Source organism: Platalea leucorodia (genome assembly GCF_965183815.1).
Source record: "Platalea leucorodia genome assembly, chromosome: 5".
NCBI classification, from domain to species: Eukaryota; Metazoa; Chordata; class Aves; order Pelecaniformes; family Threskiornithidae; genus Platalea; species Platalea leucorodia.
In genome coordinates, this window is record NC_138827.1 from 83,898,850 (window position 1) to 83,915,804 (window position 16,955).

Below are 16,955 nucleotides of genomic sequence, written 5' to 3' on the forward strand. Positions count from 1 at the left end.
TTTTATACGCTTTGGTACAAACCAACTTTTTCAGTTAACAGAAAGCTGTAGAAGATTTTCATAAGTTATCATATGATATACACCAATTTTGATTTTTCCTGCACTGTTCTTTCCAAAATATTGGTTGGTTTGTTTGGATTTTTTTTGTTTGTTTGCAGAGTAATTGCTCCCTTTACAACCATCTACCTTGAGGAAATATTTTTAATACTCCTTTTTTAAACCTGGCATAATTAAAACATGAATGACAAGAGGAAGCCAAGAATCTTCCACAGGAGAGATTGCTTAGGTCAGAGGATCAGCAAATTCAGCGGAGGAAAGGTTGTTTGAGATATACAGCTAGCTCCATTAGGAGGAGATGTGTGGGAACTTTGCACCTTTGGGGGGCGAGAAAGACGCTGTAGTATGGGGGGAGAGGAACAAGACGACTTTCCGAGTTCTACCCTCCAACTGCATGTAGCAGTGTTATGCAGAACTAATACCAGAAACAGATACCAGTTGTATAAATGTTGATGTGCACCAGCTCTTTAGGGAAATAGAAGCACGTGGACTCTACTGAGGTGAGGAGCTGGCAGCCTGGAAGTTACTGGTGGCAACTGGTAGTCTTGTAATGGACATGGGGGCTGGCTCTTCTGGGTAGGTTGTGTGGATTTCTGGTTGAGCTCTTGGCATACGAGATATTAAAGGATATTTTCCAGTGCCCAGATCCTTCTAATTCCTGTAGCACTGGTCCATGCATGAGTGGTCCTACAGAGATCAGTGTTGTCACGGTGGGTTTTGTCCTGCACAGGCTGCCAGGTAGACTGACGCTCTTTTGTCCTAGTGGGGGAGTGCATGGCATCAGAGTGCACAAAATTTGGTTAGCCACAGAGGCACTGTGCAAGCCCACTGAAGGGTTAACAACCACAATTTGCATACTAGCTTTTAATTGATCATTTCCATGGACCACAAAACATTGTACTGCAACTTATTTTATCTTAGTAGAAGGCAAAAAAAAAAGAAAGAAACAACAAACCAAAAAATAAGTATTTATGTTCAGGCTTTTTAAAAAATGCTCTTGATATAAAAAACAGTAAAAATTGTTTACATGTGATTTGCAATAACTTCCTATTTTTTAAACGTCTGTCATCATAACACTGACTTCTTGTTTTGTGCATAAAACACTTTAATTAAACAGTTGTACAGGTGTGAGTCTATGTACTCTGACCTGTCTGCTGCTTGGCTGGTAGCAGAGGGAAGGGACGTGTTTTGGTGGGCTCACAAGGGCCGTTAAGTTGTGTCTCTCCTCTTACACTAATGTACGACAGAGTTTAAGCGTAAACAAAAATGAAACTAAGAGGCACCCGTGCAAACAGTGGTCTTCCCTATCCCTGGGCATTCTTTAATTTTTGAATCAGGATCAGGGTCTGATCCTGTGTTATCTACCATAGTACTTTATAAACAGATAAACAAAAAAGGACCTCACGTTGTAAGTGCATATTGGAGAGCATATGTAATATACATTAAGAAACTTTAAGAGAACGTCTCCTCTATTAATATACACATTCGCTGATACATGTTCGGTAAATAGGATGCCGTTAACTTCAGAGTTGCTGGTGTATGTTCAGTAAATATGCACTGCAGGCTATTAGTTTCAAGTCAAACACTTTACTACTCTCCACACCAAAACTGGGACAGTTGGTTATTACATGAAAAATAGCAAGCATTTGGAAAGGTTCATGGGGATGCAGGGTTCACACCTACTGCTTCTTGTCATGATGTTTTATTTAAAAAGAGACACACCATCCCACCACGTATTTAATTTTAGTTTCAATAGCTTGCTTTTGTATCAGGCTCACCAGTGGGGAATTTCTGCCTCCCACTCTCTGGGAGAGACTTTAAAGCTTTGCTCTTCCAGACAACAAACCCTTTCTGGTAGCACAGCTTCAATTTTACTGCAGCTACGGACCCCTCTCTGCCTGAACCTGATTTCTGATTTTTCAAACAGCTCCTGCCTTGGCAGCCAGATCTTGCTCTGTGGTTTCCAGCAGGAGAGAACATTTGCTCACTTACAGATGCCTGGTTTTGTTCTCTGTCTTTCCGCTCAATTCCCAGCCCGGCACACCCTCAACTCCTGTGTTCCCACGTGTCCAGATTCCTACATGATGGGCACATTTGAAACGCATAAAACAGACTGCACGTTGCACTTCCCATCTCTACGAAACTCTGATATTTCTATCCCTGAACGACTGCTCCTCCAAGTGTAATCAAAATAGACTTTTCCAGCCAAAACTCTTTTTCTTGCAACTTTGCAAGCGCTTTCTTGCACAGCTGGGGTTGGAGCTATATGGCCTTTCCAGGTCAGCGCCGAATCGCCCAACAGGCAGCTATAGACAGACACGATTTTATTTTACATACTTTCCATCCGTTTCCCTTCTTTCTCTTTTCCTCCTTCGGGCCAACTGGGTCTCGGCGTCTTTGTGTTTTTATTTTTGGTTTCTGTAACTTCCTGTAGCCAGCATCGTACTTTTCTCAGCAACAATTATTTCAACTGCTCCCAGTCTCATCCCCTCCTCCCTCTTCCCCGGCAGAAACGGGTCAGACAATCGCAATTTCAGCTGCTAGCTCCCAGAAAACTCTTAGAAAGCATGGCAAGGCCGCCCGGCCTGCTTCTGGTCCCTCGCCAGCTCTGCAAAGCTCCGGCTAGCCCCGACGGGGGGGGTGAGGATCACAGGGTGACGTTTAGAAACGCATTATTTGATCCATGTTTAGGTATTTGATCCGTTTTCAGGTATTTTACTTCAGCGTCCGCTAGTATTTATTATTTTTGGTTTATAGGCTCTTCACTTTTTGCCTTTTCTTCACTTTTAGCACTGATGCGTTCCCTTTCTTTCCCAGCTGAACTTCTAAAAACCTTTTTTAGTTTTAACTTTAATTGCCACGCGATAATTAGGTCTGCCTTTCCATTTTTTTCTTCATTTTTCCTCGGGTTTTCCTCATTTTTGTCCTCCGTCCTTTTTTCCTTTCACTTTTCCTTTCTCCCCACCCCTCTCTCCCTTCGTTTCCCCCGCGTTTTCCTCATCCTTACACTTATTTTCCCACTTGCGAGCCCCCTTCCCCGCGCTCCGCTCCCCTCGGTCCTCCGCCCGCTGCCGCCGGGGCCGGCCCTTCCCCGCCGCCTCGACCCCTCACGCCCGGCCGCCGCCCAGGCCCGGCCCCGCCCCGCCCCTCGCCTCAAACTCGGGGCCGTTCTTCTCCTGGCAACAAGTGACGCTCCCCGGGGCGGGTCAATCCGGCCGGCTGCTCGCCGTCCCGGCCAGCCGGCGGCGGGCGCGACGCTCCGGCAGAGCGAGACCGGCAGCGCGCCCGCTCCGCGCAGCCTGCGCCCCGCGGGAGCATGGGGCGGGCGGCGGGGCTCTGCCTGGCCGCCTGCGGCCTCGCCTGGCTCCTCCTCTGCTGCGCGGCCCGCCGGGACCCCTCAGGTAAGGCGGGCGCCCACCTTGCGAGGGGGAGCGGCGCGGCGCAGGGGGCGCGGCAGGGCCTTTTCCGCCCCGGCGGGCGGCTGGGGGGGGGAGGCGGCGCGGTGGCGGGCCTTCCGTCCCGGCCGGTCCCGGCCCCCCCGGGCGTTGCGCTGGGTGGCAAAGTCCAACTGCGTGGAAACAACGTGGGAAACTTACAAGGAGGAGCGAAAAAGGGAGGGGGGGGAAAAAAAAACAAAAAAACAAAACCAAAAACCCCAAACCTCCCTGCCGGACCGTGCGCTGCGCCTGGGGCGTCGCCAAACCAGGCGCTGCCCCGCCGCCCCCGGGTGCCACGTTCCCGTGCCCGCGGTGCCGGGGGCCGCCCCCGAGCCGGCGGCGGAGCGGCGGGAGGGAGGCGGGCCTGTGGCCTGTTACCTCGGGGGGAGGCATAAGCCGAACGGCGGCGGGTCCCCGGCGGGGCGTCGAGCCGTCACTCGCGTCGGCTGCTTGAGGCGCAGGGAGAGGGGAAGGAGGCTCACCCGGCCTCTCGGGAAGCAGGTGGAAAAGTTTCGTGTTGAGCAAATTCGTGCGAGCCACAGCCGCTAGCTCGGCCAGAGCTGCTGGGAAACAAGTTGAGCTCGTCGCTAAATAGTCGCACCTCACATATTTTTGTATCCTTTGACAGTAACAGGCTCGGTTTTGTAGCTAAAGATGTCAGGTAAGACTTCGTGGCCCGTGTTGAACTGGAGTAATTGAGCACCGGTCTTAATAAATTGCTGTACGGGGAGATTTGGTGAGACAGTATCAGCAGCTTTTCTGGGGAAGTTTTAAAAAGTGGTTTTCTTCTTGATGTCAGAACGGGGGTTTTGTGGGATGAAGTGAAATGAAAGAAGAATGAGGAAGGGGAAGACTTGAGAGGAGGCCGAGAATATCTTACAAGAAATTGAAAAGAAGAAGAAAGTCTGGAGGGGAGAATAAAAAGCAAAAAGCAGATATAGTGCTGAAAAAGCACAGGGTAAAAAGATACCCCAAAAGCAGGTTTGGTTGTTAAAATGTCTTACTTAGTTAACGGGATGAAAGAGACGGTTGGTTGAAGTGTGCTGTTGAGAAAAAGTCACTCCAGTAGGTGGCTGACTTGGAGGTTCTTCTTTACAGTTTGACCACCTCGATACTATTCAGATACGATGTGGCACTTACACAGTGGAAAATTCACGAGTATACTGGGAAGCAGTGGTAAAATTCACTGCATAACATCACTGAATATTTTCCTTGCTTTTCCGCCAAACCTATTATTAAGTCATATTAAAAAAACGCAGTAGGAATGCGATTGACAGTGCATTACTATGAAATACAAAGCACTACTCAGCAGATTCCTTATTTAAACAGCAGAGTAATAGCCCTGTGGGTCTGGGACAGCCAAAGTCCATGTCAGCCTGGTTAGTGAAAGTTCTATGCTGTGGGGCCATCTTTATTGTGGTATAGAAATAGTTTTAGGACTTTTTTTTTTCCTTGATTAGCTTAAATCTACTGCCACTTGTCAGAGGTGTTCATATACTGACTGAGGCATCAGCTTGTATCAGTAGGGTGATCCATATCTTTTTAAAATTGTACACTATGCTTTGTCAGCTTTTTATTTTCTTTTTAATGACAAGCTACCTCACAGCTGAAAATGAAACTAGGGTTCCTCTATCACTTTAAAAATTATATTCCTAACCTGTGTGTGGCATCTTTGGTGGGATATTCATTCTAAAACTCTCCCAAAAGCAGTGCCAGTTATTTTAGTAATACTGCAGTTGCACCCACAAACTGGATCACGTATGAGCCTATCATGCTGTGTATCGTATATGGTACACAGTTTTAAAAAAAAAAGTGCTTACTAAGTGAACATTATTATTAATTATATTTTATGGTACCTGTGGTGTGTATCTGCATTTGCAGATAGGCATGAAGACAAGATTCTTTACCCAGTAAGCTTGCAAATTAATCAAGGCTTGATCCAATCAGTATGTGTTAAAATTAAAGGAAGAATTCTCATCGATAGGATTGGACTTAGAAAACAGCCTCATTTTATCTCATTTTTATAATGACTTTGAAAGAGATCTTTTATTTTTCCCCAGGAGTAAAGAATACTCGCTAAAGAGCAGGAAAATGTACTTAACGTGGCTTATACAAAAGAGAGAGTATAATGTACAAACAGCAGTTGCTGTACTTTTCTGGTAGCATGTCTCAGAATGTGATTACATTTAGTTTTAAAAATGAACTTCCTGTGAAAGTGATACTGAATCATATCCATATGTGGATATTTGTTTGTTCTTATACAGGCAATGATGCTTTTACCATTCGCCATGACACACTGAACAAGTGCATACAAGTTAAAAACTCACAGACAGTGATAGGTGACTGCGAGACAAGTGAAGCTTTATGGAAGTGGGTATCCCAGAATCGCCTCTTTCATTTGGAGTCCAAGCAGTGCCTGGGACTTGATATATTCACCAAATCCCTGTCTCGCCTGAAAATGGTTGATTGTGACTCAGAACTAATGCTGTGGTGGCGATGTGCTGATGCTTCCATCCTTGGTGCATCTCAGTACAAAGTGACTGTCAAGAGTACCTATGTAACTGCAAGCATAAATGCAACAGACCAGTGGAGAAGCAACAGTTCCTCTGATGATATATGTCGGTATCCTTACCATGGTAAGTTTGCACAGAGGTTTGGAGGATTTTATTTTTTGTTAAGGGCTTGTTGCTGTATGTCTATGCCAATAAATTCTTAAAATTAATCATATGAAACGACTGATCAGTAAAGCAATAGAATGTTTTGCTGTAGAGAGATATTGGTATTCAAGTATGAAACTTTAACTTTTTTTAACAAAAAATAAATATGGACAACTGCAGAAGTTGTGTTATTGAGTGGCTTTCTTAGTGTGTTTAAATCCCTCCCCCCATATTTTGGTGAGAGCCTACTTAAGTATGAAATATCAACCACCTTCTATCAGAACTGACTCTGTCCTCTCCACAGTGATGGGAATTTTGCTGTTAGCTCAAGTAAGATCAGGATTTGAGGATATTTTCTTTGCTGTTGGGCTGTACAATCAAATTCAGTGCATGCTGATAGCTCGCAGCCTGTTGGACTGTCAGGAACCATCCATTTGCTTTGGTCTGGTGGTCTGTCCACTTGCCATGGAAGCCAGTCTCATCTGAAATCTCATGCTTGCTGGAAGAAGTGGTGAAAACTTGGTTTACCATATTTAAGAGCAGAATTTTCTTTGTATTTGAATTTTCAAAGCAGCCGGTCTGAAGAGCCCAGTAGGCTCCAGTTTGAAATGTTTTCTCTCTCTTGCATACGTTGATTCCTAGGGCCTTATTCTATAGTACTCTGTGCAAACCACTTGGATTTCAACAGGACAATGTATTTATCCCTAACTTACCAGGAAGGGGGAAACAATTTTCTGCTGTGTTATGCCCCACTCAGAAGAAAAAGTACAGAAAAATATTTTCCTCTCATTTCTTTCAGTTCTGGCATTGCTGTATATTATCTGTAACAACAAGATACGGTGTTTTAAGACCACAAGTGCGATTTGCATGCTTTTAAGTTAACTATGTCTGTACAGGCAGTAACACTGATTTGCTGTCCTTTCCTCCCCTAGACAGCTTGTATCTACTTCTTTAATTTTTATTTTTTTTTTCCTGCAGAGGTTTATACCAAAGATGGGAACTCCTATGGAAAACCCTGTGAGTTCCCCTTTCTGTATAATAAGACATGGCATCATGACTGCATTCAGGATGAAACGCATACGGGTGGGAAATGGTGCGCCACATCTGAAGATTATACTCACGATGGAAAATGGGGAATCTGCTTACAGCCAGGCACGTTGGGTTTCTAAATAGACATCCTAAAAGCGTTCTGTCACTTCACGTATGTACGGCTCCACCTTGGTGTAGCATGTTACTGTTAAGCTGGGTAAAAGCAGGTCCCTTTTCTATTGCAGTGTGGACAGGACAATCGGCACACGCTTACTCTGCAGTATTTGTGATTAACAATATAAAAATTGATACACCCTCAGTATTTTTTCTTTTGAAACTTTCGTGATGTTTCAGTATAGTTGTAGTTACAAGAACCTTCTGCTTCCTTTAAACAGAGGATGGTTGTCATGATATCTGGGAACGTGATCCAGAGTCTAAAAGTTGCTACCAGTTTAATACACAGTCTGCTCTTTCTTGGAAGGAAGCTTATATTTCATGTCAAAGGCAAGGGGGAGATCTACTTAGCATCCAGGATGCATCTGAATTAAGTTACATAAAAGGTAGGTGTAATTATTCACATACGAATATCAGGAAATCTTGACAAATTAACATAAAGTGAAGACAGCATTTTAGTTTCTGTCTTAAAATTCTGGGTTAAAACTTGATTGTACTTAAAATGTATTAGTGCTTTCAGTTGTGTAGCAAAAATAAGCTGCTAATCTCACTTAAGATTTTTTTTTTTTTAATTTATCTGTGTGATTTCATTGTAGTGGTTAGCTGTTGTTCATGTTTATAATGAGGAATGTCCCCAAAATCTCAAATATGGGCCAGAGTGGCAGTTGGTGTTTTAGCAGTATGTTACCCACTTGTTGTTATGAAATTATCCTCACCGATGTTCAGGCTTGGCCTGGAGGAATTATCAGTGTACCTTTGGGAATATAAAACCAAAGGACAAACATCTGAAGCCATTGGGGGGGAAGACTTGTGTGGGTGAATTCCTCCTCAGTTCAAGAAAAGTTGCATGTCTGATTATAGTAGCAATCTTTCTTTCCTCAAATGCATGCCCTTTCACATCACATTTTTAATTTAAAGGAGACCAATAAAGGATAAGCATTTTATACTAACTATTTTCTTAAAAAAAAAATAATAAATTTATCTCCAGCTAAGGATGACATTGCTGAGATCTTTTGGATTGGCTTAAATCAACTGGATGTTTCTGGAGGTTGGCAGTGGTCAGATCACAAACCTTTGAATTTTCTCAACTGGCATCCAGGTAATGATGTTTCTGGTGGTATTAAGAATATTCACAACACAAACTAGTATTTTGCTTAGATTTTTTTTTTTTTTTTTTTTTACCCTTCTCCATTGGACTTCATCAAAACAATCATTGTTGTTCCATTTCTGTTAAAAGTTTGGAAGCATCTTTTCCTTCTGGCCTTAATACTAAAAAAAATACTTAAACAGTATCTTTGAGGTCCATTTTAGTAAAGAATCTACAGCTTCCTTAGCTGCTGAATTTCTCCTCTCGCTGACAGAATGGCATTGACTTCCCTCAAATACTACAATTATTGATGTATGTGCAAGAACTGACATTACTTAGAAGCCTAACTTGTGTTTTTAAACATCAAGGTTGCTTAAATTTGTTTTGAGGTGGAGATGAAAGAAGTATAAAACCTTTGAAAAACCTTTTTTAATTACTCCCAAGTTCCTAGTAGAATTGGTGAGAGTCTTGTTTGTTTGGAATTTTCAGCGTGTATTTGTAATATTCTCACAAATATGCCATGGATGTGTATATATGAGAATCCTGGAGGAATAATAATCAGGAATACTGGAGCTAATATTGTTCTGTCATTGAAGCTGAATTTGACCTTTTTAAAGTGGAATTCTCTTTTTCCTTCAGTTTCTAGAATAGTGCTGCGACATGAGTTCTGTGAAAAGATAAGAAGTGTTTTCTGTTACTTCTTTGAAAGCTTTACTATGAAATTTCTGTGAGATTTTCCAAATGTGGTCTTTCTTTTGGAAAGGTTAAGGACTTTGCTGCTGCTTGCACTACTGGCTGCACCTTCTTCTGGAGCTGTGATGACACTGTAGGACTGTAATGCAGAGCTAGAGACTAGACTATCCGGAGTTACAGTGGCATAATTCAGTCTGCAGTCATGGCAGACATACTAATGTCTACCCCTCTTGTGAAAAATACTTACTGGTATCTAACAGGAATTTTGCCAGCTGCAAGTTGTGCCCATTACTTCTTGTCCTTTCACTGTACAGCTCTGAAAAGAGTCTGGCCCTGTCTCTGTTGTACTCTCCCATGAAGAACTAAGATCCACCCTGAGCCTTTTCTATGCCAGACTGAACGAACGCAGGGCAGGGGGAGCTGGGGTGCTCTGTGTAGGACACAGCTTGGGCTTGCGTTAGGGCTCAAAGAAAGAGAAAGCCAAAAAGTACCACTTTTGGTGGGCTCCAAGGGAAGGTGGGGACTGCAAAAAAGAGTTCTCCTCTGTGATATTTTTAATTTGGGGCCTTGTCTCAGGTTTCCTTTAAGGTAAGGGTTATGGTTAGAGTTGAGAGAAAGAGTGCAGAGCTGTGTTTGGAGTGGGGCTGGAAAGGGGCTGCCAAAGGAAACTGAGGGCTGCAGAAAGAGTTCTCCCCTGAGATATTTCTAGTCTGGGAAAGCGCTCAGCCAAGTGTTTGTTGTATTGTAAATAGAACATTCCTCCTGGTTCTGTGATTAAACATTGGAAAAGAAGTCCAGATTCCTTGATTCTGAAACTTTCCCTCTTACAAAAAACTTTCTGCGGGACTTATGGTAGGACAGGTGCCTTCATTCAAGGCAAGTTACGTTCTTCAAATACAAAGTGCTGTACTATGCAAAGTATGTTATTCTTGTATTAAAAAGCAATAGAAAAAAAGAAGCAGTCACTACCTTACTGTTTGATAACTTGTGCTCTTCTATTTTTGTTTGTTCCTGGCTATAGATATGCAGAGTTTGTCCCCGCTGGACGGGACTAGCTGTGTGGTAATGAATGCTGCTTCAGGTCAGTGGCAGAGTTACCATTGTGGGACTCCACTTCCATATATTTGCAAGAAGTCACTCAATGAAGTTTCAAGTCTCCCAGGTAGGACAGCTTGCATTTTTGTTTTTGTATGTTAATGTGGGTGTAATGTTCACTTGCGGAGTCTTTTTTTTTTTTTTCCCCTCCCCAAGCCTTCTTGGGCGCCTCTTCCAAAACACTTTCACAACAGCTTTGGGTTTTTTAGCAGAGCAGAAGCAAACTCTGAATCTTCAGTGTCAAGATGATGCATCACAAACAGCTTTCATTTTTTGCAGCTTTTTCATTCATACGTAAAGCATTTCCCAGCACAGTCCTGTCCTTTGCATAACCTTTTCCTGCGTGGCTTGTGGCTTCTTTCATGTGCTGCTGAAGTCTGGAACTGGCAGTTGCACCTCAAACCTTTCCATCTCTGCTTTAAGCCCATTTCTCTCGCTCTTGGTGTGTATTGACATAAAATGGGACCTACCTGAGGTTTGGACCAAACTCTGTTGAATTCAAATAGAAGTAGTTAAATGACCTTACTGTCCTTTGAAACCAGGCCCAGCACTGGAAATCAGAGTGCAAGAGTTGGTAGCTTGCCCAGTGTGTAATCTTTGCTGGATCCATAACAGCTCTTACAAGATAAAAGTAAATAATGCAATAGGAAAACCAGAACAGTTTAAAGCTTTATTCTCTCCTCCCTACAGACACGCACATACAGTCCTTCAGTTTTTACAGTGTCCAGCTGTGACATATAACTGCTTCCATGCTTTTGGCTGTTTACCTACACCTGGATGTCCAGCCCTTCCCATATCCATGGCCTGTTCTTCCATGTGTGTTTTGACCTTACCTGGTTTTCAGGGCTCATGCTTGTGGGGCTCTCATGGGAAAACTTTTACTGGAAGATGATTGTCCTTGGATGAGGGAGAGGACTAGGGGATAAGAGGGATAAAGCAGTGTCCTGGAGGTGGAAAGTGTCATGGAGTATCACTGTCTAAGGCACGTTCTCTCCAGCTCCCCCGGGGAGGCGTGTGCCTTTGAGGAAAAAAATTAGTAAGCAGGTTAAATTTAACTAAACTGGTTCAAATTTTTCAATGATTCTTTGAAAACTAGTTGTCAGTTAACAATCCTTATCTGTTCTCTGGCTCCTCAGTAGGATATGTAGAGTTGTTACTGGTGTTTATACAGTGTTTTATTAATTAAAAACCAAAATTCTTGTGATTGGAGTATTTTATAGTGTGTTTTGAACCAGAAGGGCTATTAGTATGTATTTTTTTCAGCATGCATTAAAAAGAGTTTGAATTCTTGAGTATCTTAGTTTTCAGAAGAAAAAATACTTTAAGCATTTGTTTGATTGTGAGCTATTCAAAACTGGTCTTATGCGTGGTACTGCGTATAGATAATAATGCCCTGTAAAAGTGCAAACCCCTGCCAGAACAAAACAAGCAACTTCTTGTTGAGGCTGCTGTCCTGCAATGAAGTAACTTGGTTTGCCTTTAATTGCTTTTGAAATCTCGCTTACAATTACATCTGAACCTTTCGCTTACAGTAAGACCAGCTTAGTGTAATGCATTTCAGCTTTTTACTTTCACTCCCACTAACTTCTTTCTCCTTCTGCCTACCTCATGGTCCCAGAATATTACAAATCCCCATAATGCTGCTCAGTCAAGTCTATTTGCTTGAATGAATTGTGACCCTTTCTTAAAACATTAGCCCTGAAGAGACATGAACACATTCTGATCGCTGCTTTCTGGCTGTTTTCAAGGTGTGGCCGGATTTAAAACATGAAGAAAATGCCAACCCATTGCACTAGCCAATGTAAAACAAAAGCCTCTAACTCTGTTTCTCTTCACTGTTAGAGTTTTGGAGACACTTGGATACTCGCTGTGATTCCGGCTGGCTTCCCCACAATGGTTTTTGCTACATGCTGATAAACAACGAGGCACCTTGGAGTACAGCAGATGAGTTGTGCAAAGCAAATAAGAGTAACCTCATCAGCATACACTCGTTAGCAGATGTCGAACTGGTTGTTACAAAGCTTCATAATAGTGAGTTGGGATACTTGTAAAGGTCAAGCACCAAGTGATGTGCACCATAAATTACAAACCACTTCCCATGTTCTAGCATATGGTTCTCATAACCTCTAGCTTTTAAATGAAGGTGCTAGTGCTGAGCTTGTACCCAGGCTAGTGCTCAGTGTTGCTGTTCAGGTCCAGTCCCTCTGTATTAGCTCTTGTTTTGGTTTGATCTATTTTATGTATTTATTTATTGGGCTAATCTACTTCTAGTTGCCTAATACCTCATGCTTAATTTTCTCATTCAAAGAGAATCATAGATAGTTGGGTCAATATTTGACTGCTGGGTCACTGAACTAATAAATGTTATCTGTACTCTGTGGCCTTATGTTTTTGTGTGCACTCTAAAAATTGAATTTAGTTGAGTTTGGTTTTTTTTTTTTGCTTGTGTTCATTATTTCTGTTTTTTTTTTTCCATTTGTTACCTTTTCCTTGAAACTTATTCACATTCATGAATATAAGTTAAGAAACGAGATAATGAAAATATACTGTACTTATCTCAAATTGCCATTCTCACTGTAAGAAGAAAAATTGTGGCATTTATGCTGTGCAGTATAGTGATAAAAACCTAATTTTGCTGATTTCACGTTCCTTTCCAATTAGTTTGAATATTATTTTGAAACTACAGTGTTGTCCTAATTTTAAATTACAGATGCTAAAGAAGAAATGTGGATGGGTCTCAGGAATGAAGATGTACCAACCTTGTTCAAATGGTCAGATAGCTCAGCTGTGGTTTTTACATATTGGGATCAGAATGAACCAAAAGTTCCTTTTAACAGCACTCCTAACTGTGTGTCGTATTCAGGCGAGGTAAGAATACAATGTTGGTTTTTTTTAGTTTTTTTCCATCATAGTAGAGGCAACACTGATGTGTGTGAAAGTCAAGGGGAGGATAAAGGAGATAACTGATTTTATTTCTGGAATAATCTTTAAAATACAGATAATCATTTTTCTACAAGCAAATTTCTTAAAATTATTTAGCTGACAATTGCTAGTGGTGTACTGCAAAGAATGGAAGAAATTGCTCACAGCTCTGAGACTGCCTCTGCTGTTGGCCAGCCAGTTGTCCTTGTCACTCTGCATTTTGAGTTCCTGTATTCTTGCATGTCTGTGGCAGAGAGCTAGGAAGGAGGTGGGCCGAACTATTGAAAGGAAAAACTGGGTTCAGTCATCTCCAGGACCAATTTGGGGGACCTCATCTGAGGATGGGTAGTGAGATACCTCGGTAAGAGAAGAGGAGAGGACAGACACTGGCAGGATACAGTACAGAAGAAGCAAGGAGTGGGTGGAGGAAGGAGGTCACAAAGATGAGTGGAGAGGGAAGCAGGCTGTATCCCATCTCTCGGATTCAGTAGAAAACTGGGGCAAGCGTCTGCCTGCTGTGCTGTCAGGCTGGCAGTGGAGCTCATGTGCCCGGCTCCTCTGAGCTGCCTCCTGCAGAAAGGTGAGCACACCCCCTGTACCCATTCCCTCCCTGATTCGAGAGAGTTGGCACCACCCTGGCCTTTTCTTCCCTTTTCAGATGTGATCCAGAATGCTCCCATCTCCACACTTGTCAGCTTTCTGTCTCCTTTGCACACATGCACCTATGCATGTAATCCAGGGCATCCTGCCCCCAGTATTTTTGCTAGAGGCATTTTGCCTTTCCCCCTTATGAAAACTCAGCCCCTGCACTATGGAAATTGAAAGATTTTAGAATTCTAAATACTTTTTTTTCTTTTCCTTCTCACAGTTGGGACAGTGGAGAGTGAAATCCTGTGAAGAAAAATTGAAATACGTGTGCAAGAAAAAAGGAGAGATTTTGAATGAAACAAAATCAGATAAAAGTTGTTCATTGGAAGAGGTAATAAGAAGTCTACATTTCTTTTACTTCCACTTCGTTCAGAAACCTGCATTAAATTACTTGTTTCCTCTACTTCCCATTTCCTTCTTGCCCATACAATAAAATCTATGGAACACTGTAGCTGAAAAAGGACATTTATGTAGCATGAGCCAAATTTCAGATTCTCTGAAGCAGGTTCTGGATGTATTACCACTCTGCTTATTGATGAAAGTATTATGAGCTTGGACCCAGGAGATGTTGTATTTTATTTATTTGTTTGAAAAAAAATAATTGCTTTTACTAGATACGTTATCACTAATGCCATTTGTTCTGTGGTTTTTGCTTTAAGTATGTTTTAAAATTCAGGATAAACACATTGCAACATAAAGATATGCGGAGGTTGGTAAATGAGATTAGGTTTGTATTATGCTTCATTTGGCTCTCATTTTTGTTCTTTGACTTGAATAAAGGTGGGGGGTTTTTTGGTTGTTTTGGGTTTTTTGTTTTGTGTGTTTTTTGTTTTTGTTCTTTTTTAACAGTATAACATGTTACAGCATAAATAACGCTTCAAAAGAAGTCTTTTCTGTTTTGAACAATCTTGGGGTGGTATTACTAGCTACTTCAGAGTTCCTCGGTTCAGTTTTGTGTGGCATATTGCCTGCAACAGGAAACATGTTTACCCCTTAACTTTCTTTCTGCACAACCTCGGGGTATTTTTACTGTGTCTCTTCAGAGACTGCCAGCATGTAGAACTTACAGCTTTCTGTGCTGTTCAGACACCAGTGGCATTGGTAGGCTAGCAAAGAGGTACCACATTAATGTTCCTTGACATTTCAGTGTAAATGTAGGGGAAAAGATTTGAATACTAGAGAAATTTTGTAAGTTCACACATTTTCATTATAAAGTATTTTTTTCAGAAGTAAAGAAACACTAGTAATGCCCTCTTATTATTCCTCTGTTTGAATCCTGGCGTTGGTGGAACAGCATGAAAACTCCTATTGTTTTGAATAGGACTAGGCTGTCGCCCTTGTGTTTCTCTCTCTAAATGCACATAGCAGTCAGAAGACTCTGCACAGTCAAGCTAAAACAGTGGTGTATTTTATTCCTGTGGTTGCATTCTGTGAATCTGAGAGTTGATAGTACTGGACCTTGTATGTGATGCACTGCATTTCTTCCTTGTATATGCTGTGCCGGCTTGTGGGCATCAACCAATGTTAGCAATGATTTATTTTCTCTTGTAGATAATGCCTAAATTAGGCTGTTATGTATAAACAGGCTTTTTGTTCTCTAATCAGGGATGGGAGAGACATGGAAACTACTGTTACAAGATTTATAAAACGGAAGTTTCATTTGGAGCACAGTGCAATCTTACAGTGATGAACAGGTAAAGCACATCTCTGTAATTTATAGGCATGTTTTACAGTATGATCCTGGAGATAGTCAGAGATTAAAACCTCTGTATGCTAATTAGTGGCTTATAAATAAAAAATAGAGCTAGTATTGCTTTTGCAGAGAATTAGCGAACCGTGTTTTCCATGGTGTGACAATGGTAAACCTACAGTGTAAAACCTTCTTGGAAGTATGTGAATTCCCAGCCTGCTGACCCCATGTTGAACACGGGACTGCCTGGACAACCACTTGAACTAACTTGTGTAATAATATGCCTCGTTTTAAAATCAACCCAATAATTCCAGATATCTTTCAAATATTGACTCAAATTAATCTGTGACTTTTCAGATTTGAGCAAGAATTTATAAACAGTCTAATTAGAAAACACACCAAAGTTGAAGAAAAATACTTCTGGACCGGTTTGCAGGATATTAGCCAATCGGGAATATATTCCTGGGGTACAGTGGATGGGGAAAAAACTGAACCTGTGACATACACTAACTGGAATTCCTTGCAACCAGGTAAATTTAACAATTAAAAAAAGATGTAAAAATATTACTATTTTATGTTGAGCAAGCGTTGGAGTACCATGTTACTCCAATGGATGAAATTACATAGTCACTCAGAAATCTATGTTTTTTTTGGAAAACCAGCCAATAGTTTTAAGTATGTCTTTGGTGTCTTAAATCTTAGAGTTTTCAGGAGGATGTGTGGCCATGCCGAGTGGAAAGTCTCTTGGAAGGTGGGAAACTAAGGACTGTAAAACCACTAAAGCATTTTCTGTCTGCAAAAAATATATCGGGCTGCCCAAGGAGCCGGAAGTGCTCCCAAAGCCAACTGATCCCTGTCCCCCTGGGTGGCACAATGGATCCGGCCTTGCCTGCTACAAGGTAAAATGTTATCCCTATTAGATGTTAATTGTTCGTTACTGTCTTGCAGCAAGTGTGTGATTAGCCATTTTGTGGCTTATAGCTGCTCTGAAGGGTATTTCAAAGATGGTTTACACTGGGAGGAGGAATTCATGTTGATTCAAGTTGACTGCCTCCAGATGTTCTCGTGCATCATCCTCTGCCAATTCCTGAAAGATGCAGTGTGCCTCTCCTGCTCTTTATGGGTCTCTGTGGCCAGCTCCGCACATCAGAGCTGAGCAGGGCGACAGCATTCACCCGTGCTGCCATCTGAGGAGCCTGGTGCTGACAGAGGGTGCCGTGTCTGTATCCTAGTCTGCCTGCCATCACCTGGCACGCAGAGACACCTGAATAAGGAAGGAAAGCGCTTTGCATCGCCTTACCTTGTCCCTTTCCTTTCTATGCTCTAAGAGCATGGATAGGAGAGGTGGGATTTTCTCTGGTTTGAATATGGATATCAAACTTTATCAAAAAAGTGCAGTCTCAATTGTGTTTTACTGGTTTTGAAGTAAATAGTGGAAGTAAGCAGCCATGCTTTTAGCTGGAATG

General features: G+C 42.1%; 1 protein-coding gene across 1 annotated transcript in view; it reads left to right on the forward strand.

Moving 5' to 3' along the window:
- The first annotated feature begins 3,315 nt into the window (after nt 1-3,315).
- The window catches only part of LY75 (lymphocyte antigen 75), a 48,521-nt gene continuing 34,881 nt past the window's right edge, over nt 3,316-16,955 (forward strand). Inside the window, exons 1-12 of the mRNA XM_082313604.1 lie at nt 3,316-3,458; nt 5,759-6,130; nt 7,130-7,303; nt 7,576-7,740; nt 8,343-8,453; nt 10,156-10,296; nt 12,072-12,260; nt 12,940-13,097; nt 14,020-14,130; nt 15,405-15,493; nt 15,847-16,019; nt 16,192-16,388. Coding sequence (XP_082169730.1) covers nt 3,374-3,458; nt 5,759-6,130; nt 7,130-7,303; nt 7,576-7,740; nt 8,343-8,453; nt 10,156-10,296; nt 12,072-12,260; nt 12,940-13,097; nt 14,020-14,130; nt 15,405-15,493; nt 15,847-16,019; nt 16,192-16,388 — 1,965 coding nt within the window. The 5' untranslated portion in view covers nt 3,316-3,373. The remainder of the gene's footprint in view (nt 3,459-5,758; nt 6,131-7,129; nt 7,304-7,575; nt 7,741-8,342; nt 8,454-10,155; nt 10,297-12,071; nt 12,261-12,939; nt 13,098-14,019; nt 14,131-15,404; nt 15,494-15,846; nt 16,020-16,191; nt 16,389-16,955) is intronic.